The 17,819-nt window shown below is 43.8% G+C and overlaps 3 protein-coding genes across 5 annotated transcripts; all 3 read left to right on the top strand.

Moving 5' to 3' along the window:
- The first annotated feature begins 99 nt into the window (after window positions 1-99).
- Window positions 100-8,173, top strand: hm13 (histocompatibility (minor) 13). Of its 2 annotated transcripts, XM_068338213.1 has the most exons (12): window positions 100-961; window positions 1,951-1,986; window positions 2,955-3,053; window positions 3,129-3,211; window positions 3,294-3,382; window positions 3,494-3,579; window positions 3,689-3,814; window positions 3,968-4,025; window positions 4,111-4,231; window positions 4,336-4,438; window positions 4,520-4,605; window positions 6,182-8,173. In XM_068338213.1, exons 1-12 carry the CDS (start codon window positions 740-742, stop codon window positions 6,252-6,254), a joined length of 1,182 nt encoding a protein of 393 aa, XP_068194314.1. In that variant the 5' UTR covers window positions 100-739; the 3' UTR covers window positions 6,255-8,173. The 2 variants fall into 2 exon arrangements, with proteins under 2 accessions (XP_068194314.1, XP_068194322.1); XM_068338221.1 differs by lacking the exon at window positions 1,951-1,986 and having other exon boundaries at window positions 119-961.
- A 998-nt stretch (window positions 8,174-9,171) lies between these two features.
- On the top strand, window positions 9,172-12,415 carry LOC137607671 (MRG/MORF4L-binding protein-like). Its single transcript, XM_068333584.1, has 5 exons — window positions 9,172-9,390; window positions 9,636-9,757; window positions 9,891-9,972; window positions 10,204-10,278; window positions 10,489-12,415. The coding sequence occupies exons 1-5, from the start codon at window positions 9,249-9,251 to the stop codon at window positions 10,707-10,709; spliced, it is 642 nt and encodes a 213-aa protein (XP_068189685.1). The 5' UTR covers window positions 9,172-9,248; the 3' UTR covers window positions 10,710-12,415.
- Window positions 12,416-13,600: 1,185 nt separating this feature from the next.
- LOC137609901 (MRG/MORF4L-binding protein-like) lies at window positions 13,601-17,165 on the top strand. Of its 2 annotated transcripts, none has more exons than XM_068337255.1 (5): window positions 13,601-13,809; window positions 14,284-14,441; window positions 14,529-14,610; window positions 15,485-15,559; window positions 15,770-17,165. In XM_068337255.1, exons 1-5 carry the CDS (start codon window positions 13,668-13,670, stop codon window positions 15,988-15,990), a joined length of 678 nt encoding a protein of 225 aa, XP_068193356.1. In that variant the 5' UTR covers window positions 13,601-13,667; the 3' UTR covers window positions 15,991-17,165. The 2 variants fall into 2 exon arrangements, with proteins under 2 accessions (XP_068193356.1, XP_068193364.1); XM_068337263.1 differs by having other exon boundaries at window positions 14,320-14,441; window positions 15,770-17,161.
- The last annotated feature ends 654 nt before the right edge of the window (window positions 17,166-17,819 follow it).

Genomic DNA, 17,819 nt, shown 5'->3' with positions numbered 1-17,819 from the left:
CCGACTCTGACGCTGGTTCGTTGATTTCGCTGTCCTGACTGTTCTTCTATCAGCCTGTAGGCGCCGCTGTGGGTCGACAACTTGTGTCACAGAACAACTTGTTCCACCAACGAGGAAACGTTCTTTTTTCCGTTTATGAACAAAGATCGGATATATTTATTAAGATGTATCACACCAAATGAAAACCTCTTCAGCGACCCTGTTGATATTGTTTTGGGCTTAACTGTGGAACTGAAGGACATTCACAGATATTTACAGAAAAGCTTCAGAATCAGGATACGGGAAACGAATCGCCAGGTTTCTAATAAGTGGATCTATCCTGTACGTTGTGAAATAGTCAATCAAATTAAGGATAGAACTTAATGATTGTATCATTTTTTTCCCCCCCGAAATACAATATTCTCATTATTTGTGAAATCCAATAAGGTTCATACTGTGCCCTACTTTATGATGGTACAGCTCATATCAGATCTATTTCAAATGCTAAATTAAATAAATGAAACTCGAGAGCCGAAAACCAGAGTTAGACAGTATTTACGATCCCACGAAATTCCACCAGAGTGAGACCTCGTTTCAGCTCCTGTCATTGCTTTAGGAAACGTGGCCTTAGCGGGACTCCAGTGGCTCCGGAGTAGATGAATGAGAAACACGGCTCCAACTCCTCCACCAGACCATCTGTCAGCCTCTGCCACCGCCTCAGCTCTGCCTGTGGTTCCCTGAAGCTCGTCTCTGAACAGCCATGTCCGAGGCAGAACAAGTCCAGGCTTCGGCCCCGGAGGCCGCCGCTATCCTGGACGCCCTGAACGCCACGGACTCCAACGTTACGGAGGCGCTCAACACTACGGCGAAATTCGTGGCCACCACGGAGGGAACGGCTCTGGCATATGGCAGCCTGGTCTTCATGGCGCTCCTGCCCATCTTCTTCGGAGCCATTCGGTCCGTCTCCTGCTCTAAATCCAAGGTAAGTGAGCAAACTCGGGCTGCGAGGTGTTTAATCCAGCCCGCTGACTTTCAGCTTCCCGTGGCTAGCTGTTGAAGCTAACGACTAGGTGATTTATTTACCCCGGGATGTTCCTCAAACCGAACAGCGAAAATTCGTGAAATTTGACGTGAATTAAATTTCTTGTTCTGTTCATTAATAAACCAGAGCTGACGATACAGCTGTTTATTTGTCCAATGACGTTAGCATCTCAGCTGTTGCTCGTGTTTAACAGCAGCTTTCACGTCTGTGTCATGACGCGTTCACGGACGCTGGTTCAATTTTGTTTGTCTTGGTGAAACATGAGCGAGCCTGCGTCTTTATTTACATCACTCCTCTCCACCGGTGATTCTACCTGACCAGGTGTCAGTTACAATACGAAGGAAGCAGCAGGGAGAATTTAACAAGAAGTCAGGTGTTAAAGGATTGAACATGTCGCCCGCGGCGTCATTCTTTCGTGACGTGTACAAAGTGAAAATATTTGCATTTTCCGGGAATTTACGAAGACATGCGCAGTGCATCGGTGCAACTTTGTGGTTCAGCTTTTTTTTTTTTAATCCATATTAATATCCAGTCTGCATATTTATCGCGCGTCTTTATTTTTTTTCCTGATCAAAGCTGATCAAACACAGGCCTGTTTCCATTGATCTGTGTGTGATTGGTGGAAAGTACGAAAGTACGGTGGCCTGTAGAGACAAAGTTCATGCTTTGAATCTGGCTCCAGACCCTTGTTGCATGTCCTCCTCTCTCTCTCTCTCCTCTCTGTTTCGCTCTGTTGCTCTCTGTCGGCCATCTCTGTAGTTTAATCCAGATGTGTTCTCTGATGATGACTTGTTTCCTGCACCTGACTCCTGTTGGCTCGATCCAACGGGCCCTGCTTCCAGTTCTCCTCTTTGTCTGATCCCTCTCTCTCCTTGTCTCTATGTCTGTGCTCATCTGTCCGTCCATCCATTCTGTCCGTCTGTCTGTAGGAGCTCGGAGAAAATGATAACGATTCTGGGTACAGAGTGAGTATGAGAGTGAACACAGTTTGCCATTAACACAGCAGTAAGTGCATGAAGCTGGTGCTGAGTTAACAGGAGCCAAAGCCTCGTTAGCATCAGGAAACATTCACCAAAGTTTCCTTGAACACCAGATTCCAGCCTCCATCTTCATGGTGCAGGTCTTCTTCTCTCCTCTCCTCCTTCTTTTCCGCTGTCCTAGTTTTTCTCTCTGAGGAGTAGATGGAGGAGAAAGTAGATAAAGGTGACTCTCCATTTCTTTGTATTTTGTAACAGATTAGCTATAAATACTGACAGCAGGAAGTCACTGGATGAATCTCACATTGATATTGTTCTACAAATCAACTTTACAGTGAATCAAAGGTTGGTCGTCTTCTCCGTGGAACTAAATCCTCAAGCCGAGGGGCAGAGGATGTGGTCCTCATGAGTCTATCTGGATCTGGTTCATGATGTTCTTCAGGGAATCAGATCAGAGAAGAGAGGACTCAATCCAGATCGAAAAAGATGGATTTAGGCGGTTTAACCTGCACCATCTCCTCATTAGCATGTTGTGACCTTCTGTACGTCACAGCCATGTGCAATTAAGGAATTTCCCCCTTGGGGATCAATAAAGTATTCTATTTATAAGTTTGATGTGGAGGCAGCAGTCTGTAGCGCTAAAATAACCGGCTAATCTGCTATTGTCATTCAACTAATCTTTAACATTCTAATCGTCGTCTTCTGTTCCTTTTATCACTCTTGTAGATTCAGTCTGGTCACAGCTCAATGATCAAAATAGTCGATGCTACTCGTTGCTACCCTATCAACTTTTATGGGTTACAGTTGGGTAACGTGTTGCATTGTGGAGTCATTCTCCACTTGTAGCCGAGCTGTTCCTGTCAGGAAGACTGATGTGTGTCACGTAGCTCAGCTGTCCTGGTCGATTTATTGCCATTAAATGAAAGTCATTCATCTGATGCATTCTGTCCTCCCAGAATGCATCAGACATGCCAGAGACCATCACCGGTCGAGATGCCGCCAGGTTTCCCATCATCGCCAGCTGCACTCTGTTCGGCCTCTACCTCTTCTTCAAGGTGAGTCGGGGTTTCCCTCGCGTTCCTCCAGGGGCCTTTTGTGTGTGTTGCTAAACCCTCTCTGCTTTGGCATAGGTTTTTTCTCAAGAGTACATCAACCTGCTGCTGTCGGTCTACTTCTTTGGACTGGGCGTCCTGGCTCTGTCCCACACTATGAGGTAAAACCCTTCTCTGGCCGTGGGTATGGCTTCAGGTGCGTCAGATTGGTGTTTAACCGGTGGATCCTTGTCTTTCTTTCAGTCCTCTGATGTCCAGAGTCTTTCCAGACTCCTTCCCAAACAGACAGTACCAGCTGCTCTTCACTCAGGGCTCGGGGGAGTCCAAAGAAGGTGACGCTACGACACAACACTGAGGCACAGAACATTATCCAGACAGGAAATCCTTCCGTCAGATGTTTGGTTTTAAAGATCTAAACTCCATCTGTTTAATTTTCTCTGCAGAAATCATCAACTATGAGTTTGATACCAAGAACCTGGCGTGTCTTCTCATCAGCAGCGTGGTGGGGGTCTGGTACTTGTTGAAAAAGGTACATGCCGCCGCCTCAGCTGATCATATGACCTGTTTGATGTCTCCAGGGCAACAGGCCATGTGACAGAACTGATTTAGTAACCTGTTTGTGTTGTGTGACATCACAGCACTGGATAGCCAATAACCTGTTTGGCCTGGCGTTTGCTCTGAATGGCGTGGAGCTGCTCCACCTGAACAACGTCAGCACCGGCTGCATCCTGCTGGGGGGGCTGTTTGTCTACGACGTCTTTTGGGTGAGATGACGTTAAACGCACCACATGTCCAGCATTTAATGTCAGAACCAAAATGACATTGTTCAATGGGCAGATATTGTTTTCTCTCTTTGATGACAAATTAATAACTTATGATGTCGCACTAATGACTAATGCGTCTAATTTTCTGTCCAGGTGTTCGGGACCAATGTCATGGTAACGGTGGCCAAGTCCTTTGAGGCACCAATCAAATGTGAGTACTCAGAATGAGACCTGGGGGAGCCTTGGGAACGGGTGCGAACTGGTGTGAACTGGATTCCTTCTTGTCTCCTCCTCAGTGGTCTTTCCTCAGGACTTGCTGGAGAAAGGACTTGAAGCCAGTAACTTTGCCATGCTGGGTCTGGGTGACATCGTCATCCCCGGTATCTTCATCGCCCTGCTGCTGCGCTTCGATGTCAGGTAACGGCTGCCGTCTCTGGTCTGTGTTTGTAATGTCCAGCGCGGGTCTGGATCTTCATCCTGAGGCAGACTCTGCAGATTCATGTTCTTCATGATTCCCGCAGCCTGAAGAAGAACAGCAGGACGTATTTCTACTCCAGCTTCTTGGCGTACATCTTCGGTCTGGGTCTCACCATCTTCGTCATGCACACCTTCAAACACGCACAGGTAGGAGGCCCGAACACTTTGAACAGGATGGAGCCTGAGACATGGTGGGTGGTCCTCAGTAACAAGTGTGTCTGTCTGCAGCCCGCCCTCCTCTACCTGGTTCCGGCCTGCGTCGGCTTCCCCGTCATTGTAGCGCTGTTAAAAGGAGAGCTCACAGACATGTTCAGGTGAGTAACCATGGAAACCACACATCCTGCTCATCACGTGACAGCCATCCTCTTGGTGAATCCTGAGGCACCACTTGTGGTGGTACCACATGTCCATGAGGGTGGAGTATCTGAACCAGAACCAACAAAGCACCAGTGTGACACTGGCACTGACACGGACACACAGGTGGGAAGAAACACATCTGGTGCGTGACCCACATCTGGTGCGTGAACCACATCTGGTGCGTGAACCACATGTGGTCTGATCCACATTGAACCACATCTGGTGCGTGAACCACATCTGGTGCGTGAAACACATCTGGTGCGTGAACCACATGTGGTCTGATCCACATTGAACCACATCTGGTGCGTGAACCACATCTGGTGCGTGAACCACATCTGGTGCGTGAACCACATGTGGTCTGATCCACATTGAACCACATCTGGTGTGTGAACCACATCTAGTGCTTGAACCACATGTGGTCTGACCCACACTGAACCACATCTAGTGTGTGAACCACATCTGTTCTGCTCTTATTTTTAGTTGCTAACCTCATCTTATTTTATTCCCTCGTTTCTGAACATCTTCAGCTCACCACGCTTGTCTTGTTCATGACGCCTCCATCCTGCTCCTCCTCCTCCATCCAGCTCTTCCTCCATCCTTCTCTCTTCAGACATTTTAGATCTCTGCTGTAGCTTCTAGTAGTTCAAGATAAAAACTTACGTCTTTCTCTCCGTCTTCTCTTCTTCTCTTTTGTCTCCTCCCTGTTTCTTTTACTGTCTTTTTATTTTATTTTTTCCACATCTCTCCTCACCATCTATTCCCCCCCGCCCCCCTCCTCCTCTCCCCGCCGTTAGCTATGAGTCATCACAGGAAGTTCTCCCCGCCTCTCCCAGACTCACTTCCTTCCCTACTGTCAGCGGCTCACCCGCCAGTTTGGCTAGGTCCATGGATGCCGTCTCTATGCCAACAGGCTCCTCCCCCCGCCACCGACGTACACAGCCCACGCACCACATGTAGTGGCCTTGCCCCTTTCTCTTTACCTCCCTTCCTGTCTCACCTGGGCAGGTAATCAGGCCGTTAGTAATACGTCCCTTCAGTACTTTGTTCATTTGTGGCTCTGTGGCTCTTACTGTTAATAATTGTTGAAATGGTGTAAATGTATTGATCCACACCAAAACTACAAATCTATTAAATATGATCACTTTGTAAAAGTATAAAACTACCTGACATCATGTCGAACAGGTGTAGGGTCTGCAGAACGACACCGGTAGACGTCAGACAGGAAGTTAATGTTCATTTTTATCTTCCTATTATTATTGTTAGTATTTTTCATTATTATTATTATTATTATTATTATTATTTGTAAAGTGTTAAAAAGACCAGATCTCCCAGTGTGAAAGTGAAAAAGGATCCAGACTCGTATCCTTTGCAGTTTTTTGCTGACAAACTTGGTCGATCACATGACCTCATCCATCAATCAGTCATTTATTATCAGCTATTTGTTTCTGATAAAAGCCCTTGAGCTGAAGTGAATAATGGTTTCAATGGTGAACATTTGTTTCTTTCTTCCTCCCCCCTCCTCTTCTTCCCCAGGTATGACGAGTCTCCTGCGGAGGAGGAACCTGGGAAAGAGGACTCATCAGAATCTGAGAAGAAGGACCAATAGCATCCATCGCTGACCGTCCCCCCACCCCCATCCCCTCTTTAAATACTTTCCATCCAGCCTGTTGTCACCACATTTCACTGATGCCCCTCCCACTCCCACCTCCCCAGCTTCACGTTTGTCGCTAGCAGAAATGGGGCTGATGTAGCGTCTGGCAACCACGGTAATGGCTGTTAGTCTCCGTGGTAACAGCGGCCGATGTGCCGCTGATGTTTATGTTTAAAGTTGTTCATCACAACATCTGAAACTGGATGCCTCTTCCCTTCAGTTACTCGAAGGAGGATACTGAACCTCCTACACCCATACCCCCACACACCCCCCCTCAGTTCCGCCATCTTGTAGAAGGACTTAGGAACCATCCTCAGCGTCGCCACTCCTGAAGACAGAACAGCAGATCAAACAGGAAGTGTTTGGTTGAGCTTTCAACACCCCAGATGATGAAAAATCAAACTCCAGCTTTTTTTCATTAGTTATGCCAGTGACCCCCCCCCCCCCTTCACCCTCCCATGAGGAAATTAAACTCCCTTCTGGAAACATGTCCCCTATCACTTGCTGCTTTATTTGGTGGTTGCGGTGGTTTTATACTGTGTTGCAAAAAGCCAGAACTTTAAGCGTGAATTTAAAGTTTTAATTCTGATTTGTTAAACACAGCATTTCTGTCTCCTGCAGGAGTTTTCAGACTGGGGGGGGGGGTTATTTTGAAAAGTTTTTTTTATTATTGATCCACACCAAGAACAGAACCAGGAGCAACCTCAGATCCCCATTTGACATGTGCAAAAGGTTAACTTTAATAAATGGAACTTAATGGGACAAATGACACCTGCTTTGTTTCTACGGCGACCCCCTTCATTGTTCTGTTAGGGAAGCAGAGGGGAAGGTGGCTCGACTCTGAAGAACCTCACTTCAGGTCTGAATCCAGCTGTATTGGAGTGGAGGCACAATCACAAATAGACTAAGATAAGATAAGATATACTTTAATGATCCCAAACTGGGAAATTCACGTCAGACACACAAACTATCAAGATCCTCAGTTCTGAAGCAAAGGGACCAAATGTTTCTTCAGGTGATTGGCTACGGTTGTTCAGGTCAGCGTGTACCTGTCGGCCGTTTCTCACCTGTCTGCAGTCTTAAAGTTCTGGCTTGGGGAGAGGAGTAAAGAGAGGAGAAGGCTCAGTGGGCATGAGCAGTTCCAGTCTTCATTCTCAGATTTTATTGGTGGAAAGACTGCAGAGGGAGGGGCTACGTGCCTTTGTCCAATAAGCTCTGACAATGAGTGGCAATGGGAGTTTGACAGAATTATTCAAGCTTTTCCGAAGTCAGGAAAAATAGTGTTCAGATGAAATTATCAGCAGGATTATATTCAGGACAACATTTTTATTATACTTTTTTTTAAAACGTTGGTTTTAGAGTCATCCGTTTGGTTTCAGTTTCCGTTTGGAGAGAAAAACAGATTTCTTGACCTTTTATTTCAGACAAATCAAGTTCTAAAATGTGTTTCATTAAGATAAAAAACTTACCTGTCGGATAGAAGGCATGGCTTCTCCCACAGATCTTTTGTGTTGGCCTTGAATTTGTCATTTGGAGGTTTATGGCCATGTCTGTTTCTGAACTCTTTGTTCTCAGTGAGTTTTTGGATGCTTTAGAAAAGCATCTCTGACTGGATGTATTTTTCTCAATGTTATCGATGTTGATGCTTTATGAACAGATGCAGCTTGTATTTTGATGTTAAACGGAAGCATCGTGCTTGTGTTCAGCTCGGTGATATTCAGTAGCCACCGTCATTTTAAATATAACTTATCTGACCTGTTTCCTTTCTCTTCTGCTGCATTTGTACAGGACACCATTTTGTTGTTCTGACTGTTTTTTGTTTTTTTTTTGCAATAAAATTGTTGGTGTGTTGATCACCGTATAGAGAAGCACAACTGAATCTGAGTTTCCATCTTAATTCTCTTCAGCGGTTTTTGATGTTTATTTATAGATGCTTTATCTGTAATGATTAATGTTTTGTATGCATCTTGGCACTATTAGACCTGCAGCACAAAGGACATTTTGATGGTTCTGTTAATTCATTTAATTACTTTTATATTTAGTTACTTTGTGGAAGTGCATCAACAAAACTAATTTTCACATCAAAACCTTTAATGTTTTTAAAATAGTACTTTATTGGCTGAAAATTTTTAACAAATGGTGTGCAGAGAACATATAACAATTACCAGGGGGCTAACATACAATAATATTACATAGCGTCAGTTTGTAAGTACTACAAATATGTAGATTTTTTAATGCTTTTTTGTTCTGTGAACCACTTATTAACTTTATATATCCCAATGTGTCATTATAAAAGTGTCTGAACACAGGTTTTTGCTTCCCATAATACAGTTATGAATATAAAACGTTGCTAAAACAAAGTGTTTATAACAAAAGACAAAAACAATTCTTTTAAAAAAAAGCAACATTTTCTCGTTCCAGTCCAATCCACTTTATTTATGTAGCAAAATTTAAATAAACTCAAGGTTAGGAGCTGAAACCGAAAAAACGCGTTCCCCTCTGAGCTTCAGCCTGACTTCAGGCTGTGTGAGGAGCGGCTGGTCACCTGACATGAGAGAGCGGCTGGGCGTGTATGGGTGAAGTAGCTCAGAGAGGTGGGGTGCTGAAGTCCCTTAAAAAATTATTCATTTGTGGATAATTCTAAAAATTATTTCTTTCACCTTATTGATCAAAACTTGTCGGGAATTGTCCATGTTTTCCTCTAATTTATATAATTTATAAAATACACTAATTCCAGTAAGAAACAATTTTTGGAATAAAGAGCATATGTTCCTATTGCTATTTTTAGAATAGGTAAAAGATTTTTCTGAAGACTAAATTCCGGAAGTTTGACTTAACTTCCGGTGGCGCAGGCGCAGTAGACCACCGCGAGCTAACGCTTCGTAGCCGTTAGTCGTAGTAGCTCCTTCCAGCCTGTTGACAACAGGCTGTTGTTAGTCTCTAGTTGAAATGGGGGAGGCCGATGTGACGCTGAGTCAGACGGATGAGAAGCCCCCAGACTCGGCGTTAGCTCCCGGAGAGGACTCGGTGGTCTGGAGCCATGAGGTGGAGGTTTGTCTGTTTCACGCAATGATTGGACACAAACCCGTCGGTAAGAGAACTGCTCTCCATTAGCCTGTTAGCTACCGGGGCTGTTAGCTCCGGTAGCTCATATATTGCTTTAACAGCTGACTACAGTTATTAAACCTCTACTGAGTGCAGAGCTTCTCTGTGTTCAGTGGTCTGGTTTATACTGAGCATTGGGGTTGTTTTTGTAATGACTGTCAGATGATTTTTGTCTGCAATGGGCTTCCGTAGTGTCCAGGCATTATGTAGTTTGTGATTGTGTCTCTTCAGGGGTGAACCGACACTTTCACATGATCTGCATCAGAGATAAGTTCAGTCAGAACATCGGCCGACAGGTCTCCTCTTCCGTCATCTGGGACCATCTGGGGACCATGTATGACATGCAGGCCCTGGTGAGCAGGCAGGCACGCACACACACACACACACACACACACATAGTTGGAATGAGTTTGACTTCTGATTGTTTGTGTGTGTGTGTGTGTGTGTGTGTGTGTGTGTGTGTGTGTGTGTGTGTGTGTGTTGCAGCATGAATCCGAGATCCTGCCCTTTCCAAACACAGAGAAGAGCTTTTCTCTACCTGATGACATCATCCAGGATGTTAAAGAAGGTGAGGTCATCACTGACTTTATTTCTGTCTATTTTATTATCCAAAGCTGTTTAAGTCACAGCACTAGACGGTAAGAAAGTTCTTGAAGAAGTTCTGTCTCTCATCCAATAGACTTCTTCAGCTCTGGAGGTGGTTGGTCTTGTTCAGCATATTAACCCTGTGGGGTGTGGTCAGTGCTATTCACATTCCAACGACCGTCGTTAAATCACATTTTAAACATCATGCCTGCAGGGAAGCTGGGCTCAGAGGAGGAGACCAAAGAGGAGTTCCGGATGGAGAGAGAACCTCCAGCAACGCATGAAGAAGGTAACTCGTGTCTGTCCACCCCTTCCCTCCATCCAACTATCCAGCAATCCATCTATCTCATGATCTCTTGATCGCTGAAGGGTTAAACCCCTGTGTTTTTCAGTCTCTCTTGTGCTGGTTGCTCGGAAACGACTCATTTCCCTTAAATTCAAACTACTCTACCGGTTTGGAAATCATTTGATCTTTTAAACATGTAATTTCTCTTCTCAGGCAGTAACTCCTCGGTGAAGATGTTCGAGCGAACGAGCAGCAGCCGGGACAAGGAGAGAGAGCGAGACAAGGAGAAGGGAGGAGGAGGCGAGGGAGGAGTGGCAGCAGGAGGAGGAGGAGTAAAGGAGGCAGAGAAGAGGAAGAGGAGTCGAACTGCCGACAAACTGATATCTTCTTCCAACCCGGCAAGTCCAGGAGGGGCCAAAAGGAGACGCACCTGAGAGAGAGATGGAAAAAGACGCAGAAAACAAAAAGAGGAGGTGGTCACATGACTGATGAAGGTGGAGGAGACACCTCACGCCAATTTGTGTAACAGCTGTTGGCAGAAACAGTTCCAGTCCTCATTCTCAGATTTAATTGGTGGAAAGACTGCAGGGGGAGGGGCTATGTGCCTTTGTCCAATAAGCTCTGACGATGAGTGACGATGGGAGTTTGTTCTCATTGCTCTCAGACTTTTCTGATGTGTTAGACAGAATTATTCAAGCTTTTCCGAAGTCGTGGAATCATCAGCAGGATTATATTCATAACAACATTTTTATCATAAAAAAAGAAATTTGTTCGTCGTAAAGTCATTCGTTGGGTTTCAGTTTAACTCTCGGTGAATAGAAGGCAAGGTGTCTCCCACAGGTCTGCTATCACTTATAAGTTGGAGGTTTAAGGCATGTCTGTTTCTGAGCTCTCGGATAGAAGGCATGCCTCCTAAAGGTCTGTTGAGTTATCACAAGTTAGTTGAGTTGGCCTTTAATTTGTCTTTTGGAGATTTAAGGCCATGTCTGTTTCTGAACTCTTTGTTCTGAACAGAGTTTTTGGATTCTTCAGAAAAGCCTCTCTGACTGGATGTATTCTTCTCCTTGTTAACAATGTTGATGCTATATGAACAGATGCAGCTTGCATTTTGATGTTAAACAGAAGCATTGTGCTTGTATTCAGCTCGGTGATATTCAGTAGCCCCCTTCATTTTAAATATAACGTATCTGACTAGTTTGGGGACCAAAGGATTTCATCTCTGCTTTTTGCAGATGATGTTGTCCTCTTGGCCTCATCAAACCTGGACCTTCAGCGTGCACTGGGATGGTTTACAGCTGATTGTGATGCCAGTGAGATGAGGATTGGCACCTCTAAATCCGAGGCCTTAGTTCTCGACCGGAAAAGGGTGGTGTGCCCTCTTCAGGTCGGTGGTGAGTCTTTGCCCCAAGTGGAGGAGTTAAAGTATCTTGGGGTCTTGTTCACGAGTGAGGGAAGGATGGAACGTGAGATTGACAGACGGATCGGTGCAGTTTCTGCTATGATGCGGTTTCTGTATAGGTCTGTCGTGGTGAAGAAAGCTGAGTCGTGAGACGAAGCTCTTGATTTACTGATCAATCTACATTCCTACTCTCACCTATGGTAATGAGCTTTGGGTCATGACCGAAAGGACAAGATATTGGATACAAGCGGCTGAAATGAGTTCTTTCTGTAGAGTGGCTGGGCACACCCTTAGAGATAGGGTGAGGAGCTCAGTCACCAGTGAGGAGCTCGGAGTAGAGCTGCTGCTACTCCACCTTGAGTGGAGCCAGCTGAGGTGGCTCGGGCATCCGCTCCAGATGCCTCCTGGACATCTCCCTGGGGAGGTGTTCCAGCCATGTCCTACCGGGAGGAGACCTCAATGAAGACCATGAACATGCTGGAGGGACTATGTCTCTCGGCTGACCTGGGAATGCCTCCGGCTCCCCTCTCCAGAGGAGCTGGATTTGGTGTCTGGGTAGAGGTATGGGCATCCCTCCTGAGACTGTTGCCTCCTTGACCAGGCCCCGGATTAGCGGCTGAAGACGGATGGATGGATGGTATCTAACTTGTTTCCTTTCTTTTTTGCTGTATTTGTACAGGGCACCATTTTTTTGTTGTTTTTTTCCAATAAAGTTGTTGGTGTCTCGATCACCATATAGAGAAGCACAACTGAATCTGAGTTTCCATCTTCATTCTCTTCAGCAGTTTGTGATTTTTAGGCTTTATGATAATTCATGTTTTGTATGCATCTTGGCACTATTAGACCTGCAGCACAAGGAACATTGTGATGGTTCTATTTATTAGTTTAGTTACTTATATATCTAGTTACTCTCTGCCATTTATTTCACTCTCAGCCAAACTAATTTTCATGTCAAAACCTCGGTTTTTAAAATGGTGTTTTATTGACTGAAATTTTTTAACAACTGTTGTACAGAAAACATAACAGATGCCAGGAGGATAATATACAAAATCATTACATAGTGTCAAAAAATTTGTAAATGCTACAGATATGTAGTGTTTTTAATGCCTTAATGTTCTGTGAACCACTTATTAACTAATTAAATCCCAATGTGTCATTATAACACACAATACACATGTTTTGCTTACCATATTTATGAATATAAAATTTCTCTAAAACAAAGGGTTCATAATAATCTTTTTTTTTAAAAAAAAAAAAGAAAACCAATTTCACGTTCCAAAAAAAAATTCCAGTAGAGTCCTGAAATGACGAAGCTGCTGAAGTCCTTCCAAAATAATGTAAGAATATGTGCTGAAAGGTATCAGGATGGGTTCCATGGAAAGAAGAGGTCACATCAATGTTTCTTTATTTTTTATTTATTTAGTGGTTTGCATGGCAATATTCGTAAATATAAAATACATTTCTTTCACCTCATTAATTAAAACGTATTAGGAATTGTCCAAATTTTCCTCCAGTTGATATTTATAAAATAATTCCAGTATGAAACGATATATGGAACAGATATACATTTCTTTATAACGATTGAATATTTCCATTGCTATTTTGAGAATGGTTTAAACAAATTTTTCATACTACTGTACTGTTTGTACCGAGTGGGGGAGGGAAACGGGCATCACAGAATGTCAAAATCAGCACTACTGTATATTCATGCATATTCTTTAGATGTGGTTGGAAATTTACATTTATTCAAAAAATGAATACAACACAAGTTCTCCAGTTTAATTGAAAAGTTTAATCACGGACACAATCCGTTTATTAACCTCGAATATTATTTATCCTGGAGAGTGAAAATATACAGGTTTTTCGGAAAACTACATTCCGGAAGTTTGACCTAAGTTCCGGTGGCGCAGGCGCAGTAGACCAACTTCAGCTATGGCTTCATAACCGTTCGCCGTAGTAGCTCCTTCCAGTCTGTTGTTAGTCTCTAGTTAAAATGGGGGAGGCCGATGTGACGCTGAGTCAGACGGATGAGAAGCCTCCAGACTCGGCGTTAGCTCCCGGAGAGGACTCGGTGGTCTGGAGCCATGAGGTGGAGGTTTGTCTGTTTCACGCAATGATTGGACACAAACCCGTCGGTAAGAGAACTGCTCTCCATTAGCCTGTTAGCTACCGGGGCTGTTAAGCGCTGCACGACTGAACCCGGTGCTCCCAGAGTTGGGGTCATGGGGAGGCTCTGGTGGGGGTGTCAGTGAAACCTGGTTGGCTTCTGCTTGTTTATTAATGTGTGACTTTTAATTTATAGTAAATTGTTGGGATGAATGGATTAGTGACTGCAAAATGATCTACAGCAGTAGTTTCAAAAGTGCTTGTAACCAGCATACTACGTGTACTTAAATTATAACCAGTTTATTACGAGTATTTAAACCTTATAACCAGCTGACCTTATTACAAGCTCATTATATTGCTTTATCCTTATAACCAGCTCACTAGTTATTAAACCTCTACTGAGTGCAGAGCTCCTCTGTGCTCAGTGGTTTGGTTTATACTGAGCTTTGAGGTTGTTTTTGTTGTGACTGTCAGATAATTTTGGCTGCAATGGGCTTCCGTAGTGTCCAGGCATGTAGTTTGTGATTGTGTTTCTTCAGGGGTGAACCGACACTTTCACATGATCTGCATCAGAGATAAGTTCAGTCAGAACATCGGCCGACAGGTCTCCTCTTCCGTCATCTGGGACCATCTGGGGACCATGTATGACATGCAGGCCCTGGTGAGCAGGCAGGCACACACACACACACACACATAGTTGGAATGAGTTTGACTTCGGATTGTTTGTGTGTGTGTGTGTGTGTTGCAGCATGAATCCGAGATCCTGCCCTTTCCAAACACAGAGAAGAGCTTTTCTCTACCTGATGACATCATCCAGGATGTTAAAGAAGGTGAGGTCATCACTGACTTTATTTCTGTCTATTTTATTATCCAAAGCTGTTTAAGTCACAGCACTAGACGGTAAGAAAGTTCTTGAAGAAGTTTTGTCTCTCATCCAATAGACTTCTTCAGCTCTGGAGGTGGTTGGTCTTGTTCAGCATATTAACCCTGTGGGGTGTGGTCAGTGCTATTCACATTCCAACGACCGTCGTTAAAACCCGTCTGGCTCCTCAACGATTGTTGGTGGGGGTGTCAAAGATAGTCGTTGAAATGCGAGTTTCACCTTTGTATGCTAATGAGGGTCACTAGCATGATACACAACACCTGGGTCAATCTGCTGAGACAATCTTATGGGGAGTTTTGAAAGGACATGATCGTAAATGGGAGAAAGGTGATGTCGCAGACCACCCCCCCTGTTCAGAGATGGCTTCTCCACTTTGACATGGATGGCTTCTTTCACTCCTTTCTCAAACCATTTATCTTCCCTGTCCAAGATCTGAACATCGGTGTCCTTAAATGAGTGTAAGAAACCTGCTGAAGGAAATGAGATTTACAGACAGAAAGTTAAACATGTAAACCCAGCCATTAATGATCTGGGGCTGCATGTCAGGTAAAGACACCTTGTGGATTACTGGTAGAATAAATGAAAACGGTTAGTCAGCGTTAGAACCCAGGTGCCACAACCACCCGGAGGTGTGAGAAGATGATGTCATCACTACGACACAAGTGTTTTCATTCATTCCATTGTCCAAAGGCTCGTCTCAACATCACTGGAACATTTCTTTGATTTGTTGTTTTAATAAATAAAGCACCCATACTCACAATGAAAAACCATTTTCTGAGTACATTTATCATTAAATCACATTTTAAACATTGTGCCTGCAGGGAAGCTGGGCTCAGAGGAGGAGACCAAAGAGGAGTTCAGGATGGAGAGAGAACCTCCAGCAACGCATGAAGAAGGTAACTCGTGTCTGTCCACCCCTTCCCTCCATCCAACTATCCAGCAATCCATCTATCTCATGATCTCTTGATCGCTGAAGGGTTAAACCCCTGTGTTTTTCAGTCTCTCTTGTGCTGGTTGCTCAGAAACGACTCATTTCCCTTAAATTCAAACTACTCTACCGGTTTGGAAATCATTTGATCTTTTAAACATGTAATTTCTCTTCTCAGGCAGTAACTCCTCGGTGAAGATGTCCGAGCGAACGAGCAGCAGCCGGGACAAGGAGAGAGAGCGAGACAAGGAGAAGGGAGGAGGAGGCGAGGGAGGAGTGACAGTTGGAGGAGGAGGAGTAAAGGAGGCAGAGAAGAGGAAGAGGAGCCGAACTGCCGACAAACTGATATCTTCTTCCAACCCGGCAAGTCCAGGAGGGGCCAAAAGGAGACGCACCTGAGAGAGAGATGGACAGAGACGCAGAAAACAAAAAGAGGAGGTGGTCACATGACTGCTGGAGGTGGAGGAGACACCTCACAACAATTTGTGTAACAGCTGTTGTCATCATCATGTGACCACACAAAGAGGAAGTCAACCGTCTTAATGCAACACAGCAGCATCTCCAGTTGTTTCCTTTGTCTATTATTTACTTTAAATTAGTTTTAAAGTTGTTTTTTACAATACAAGTGTAAATAAATGTCACATTTCTTCATGATGTCAAGAAACAAGATCACACTGTTGTAGATGAACCAGACATTCTCTGTGCCAGTATTACCCGTGATACATCTCAACTACTCACATTAGCTCAGAGGTTGTGGTGTGTTATGATAGTAGTAGCAGCTAGTATAGCCTGAAGCAGTGCTAGCCTGAGGAAGCCTGCAGACATGAACTTGGGGTGAATGAGTCCGTCTCCTGCAATGCAGCAGAAATCTTTTTTTTATACTGTAAACTTCCATTAATGGAGATTTTACAGTGGTCCTATTCAAAATGATGATAGGCTTAAGCAGAAGTTCCGATTGAGGCTCAATACAGGGTTCTGCTCCAATTTGATGACAGAAGCATATCTGTTGAACATTTTTTTTTCATATCAAATTATATTTGTTTTTCATTCTGTTTTTTTTTCCTCTTTGGTTGCATTCCGTTTGGTCTGATTGAGACGTCACTAATGATGTTTGAAAAGCCAAATGGAGATAAGAAGATTGCTTCAATCTCCAGATGTGAAAGTGTTAATTTATTGATGAGGCTGTTTGTGTCATTAAAGATAAACTGGGATAGGAATCTTCTTGTTTTCAACTGCAGTGGGAGTTCAGACTCTGGGCAGCCGGGAGGGGCTCAGTATCGGGTAAACACTTTCTGGGTTGATTAAGCTCTTAAATGAGGGCGTCAATTAAAATTATAAGACATTTAAATCCATTTCTTTGGATTAAAGGGTTCAGATAAAACTTGCAACTGTTCTTCTGCATCAGTGAAGTTTTCGTTGCAGTGTGTTGATGTGGCCGTATGATGGCGCTGCCCTCCTGTAGAAGGCTAGAAAACAAACGTTTTTGTTTTTGTCTCGAGTTTGGAAGGCTGGTAAAAAGTAAAGGAATTATTCCAACTTCGTGAAAGTTGCATTTGAATGCCCATAAAGAAATATACCGCAAACAAAATAAAAATTAATGATGTGAGTGAAGTAGTATACTGACGATATTTATAACTAATACGTTTTATTACATTAGGCTCCAGCATATTATTTGGGGTTTTTTTTTGTAGAAGAGATATTAAGATAAATAGCTTTACGTATAACGTTTTAATTATGAATTTCAATCCGTTGCTTGTTTTCATTAAAACTAGAGTGGTGAAACGGCTCCATCACATCTACATACACTGTACTGCTGAACGACACTCCTTGTGGTGAAAAGGGGTATTACATCCTAAGAGCAGACCAGGTGAGGTTAAAAGGGACAGTAAAGTTAATTTTAAGTGACATGTATGTTATTCATCATTATGAAAATAGAAGAAAAAATACATTTTATGTGTGTAGCATCACGCGTTTCGTCAAAAAAGCTTAAAATCTGCCCCGTAGCAGCTTCCGTATTCAGTCCGTTCACCGCGCAGGTAACCATGATACTCTTGGTGTTAATCGCGTCTACAAATGCATTGTTTCTTATGGCTGCCAAGCTATGTCTGGCCCCAGTGACGTATGATGCCCACGTGACCACTGAATGCGGAAGCTGCTGTGGCGCAGATTTTAAGCTTTTTTTTTGACCAAACAGACGATGCTACACATATAAAAATTTATTTTTTATT

Source organism: Antennarius striatus, chromosome 2 (genome assembly GCF_040054535.1).
Source record: "Antennarius striatus isolate MH-2024 chromosome 2, ASM4005453v1, whole genome shotgun sequence".
NCBI classification, from domain to species: Eukaryota; Metazoa; Chordata; class Actinopteri; order Lophiiformes; family Antennariidae; genus Antennarius; species Antennarius striatus.
This window is presented reverse-complemented; position numbering and strand designations above follow the sequence as displayed.

Coding starts and splice junctions, on each gene's coding strand:
- hm13 (XM_068338213.1), top strand. CDS start 740: ATGTCCGAGGCAGAACAAGTCCAGGCTTCGGCCCCGGAGGCCGCCGCT. Junction 3,212..3,293: donor GCTCTGTCCCACACTATGAG/GTAAAACCCTTC, acceptor TCTTTCTTTCAG/TCCTCTGATGTCCAGAGTCT. Junction 3,383..3,493: donor CTCGGGGGAGTCCAAAGAAG/GTGACGCTACGA, acceptor TTTTCTCTGCAG/AAATCATCAACTATGAGTTT.
- LOC137609901 (XM_068337255.1), top strand. CDS start 13,668: ATGGGGGAGGCCGATGTGACGCTGAGTCAGACGGATGAGAAGCCTCCA. Junction 13,810..14,283: donor GATTGGACACAAACCCGTCG/GTAAGAGAACTG, acceptor GGGCTTCCGTAG/TGTCCAGGCATGTAGTTTGT. Junction 14,611..15,484: donor CATCCAGGATGTTAAAGAAG/GTGAGGTCATCA, acceptor TTGTGCCTGCAG/GGAAGCTGGGCTCAGAGGAG.
- LOC137607671 (XM_068333584.1), top strand. CDS start 9,249: ATGGGGGAGGCCGATGTGACGCTGAGTCAGACGGATGAGAAGCCCCCA. Junction 9,391..9,635: donor GATTGGACACAAACCCGTCG/GTAAGAGAACTG, acceptor GTGTCTCTTCAG/GGGTGAACCGACACTTTCAC. Junction 9,758..9,890: donor TGTATGACATGCAGGCCCTG/GTGAGCAGGCAG, acceptor TGTGTGTTGCAG/CATGAATCCGAGATCCTGCC.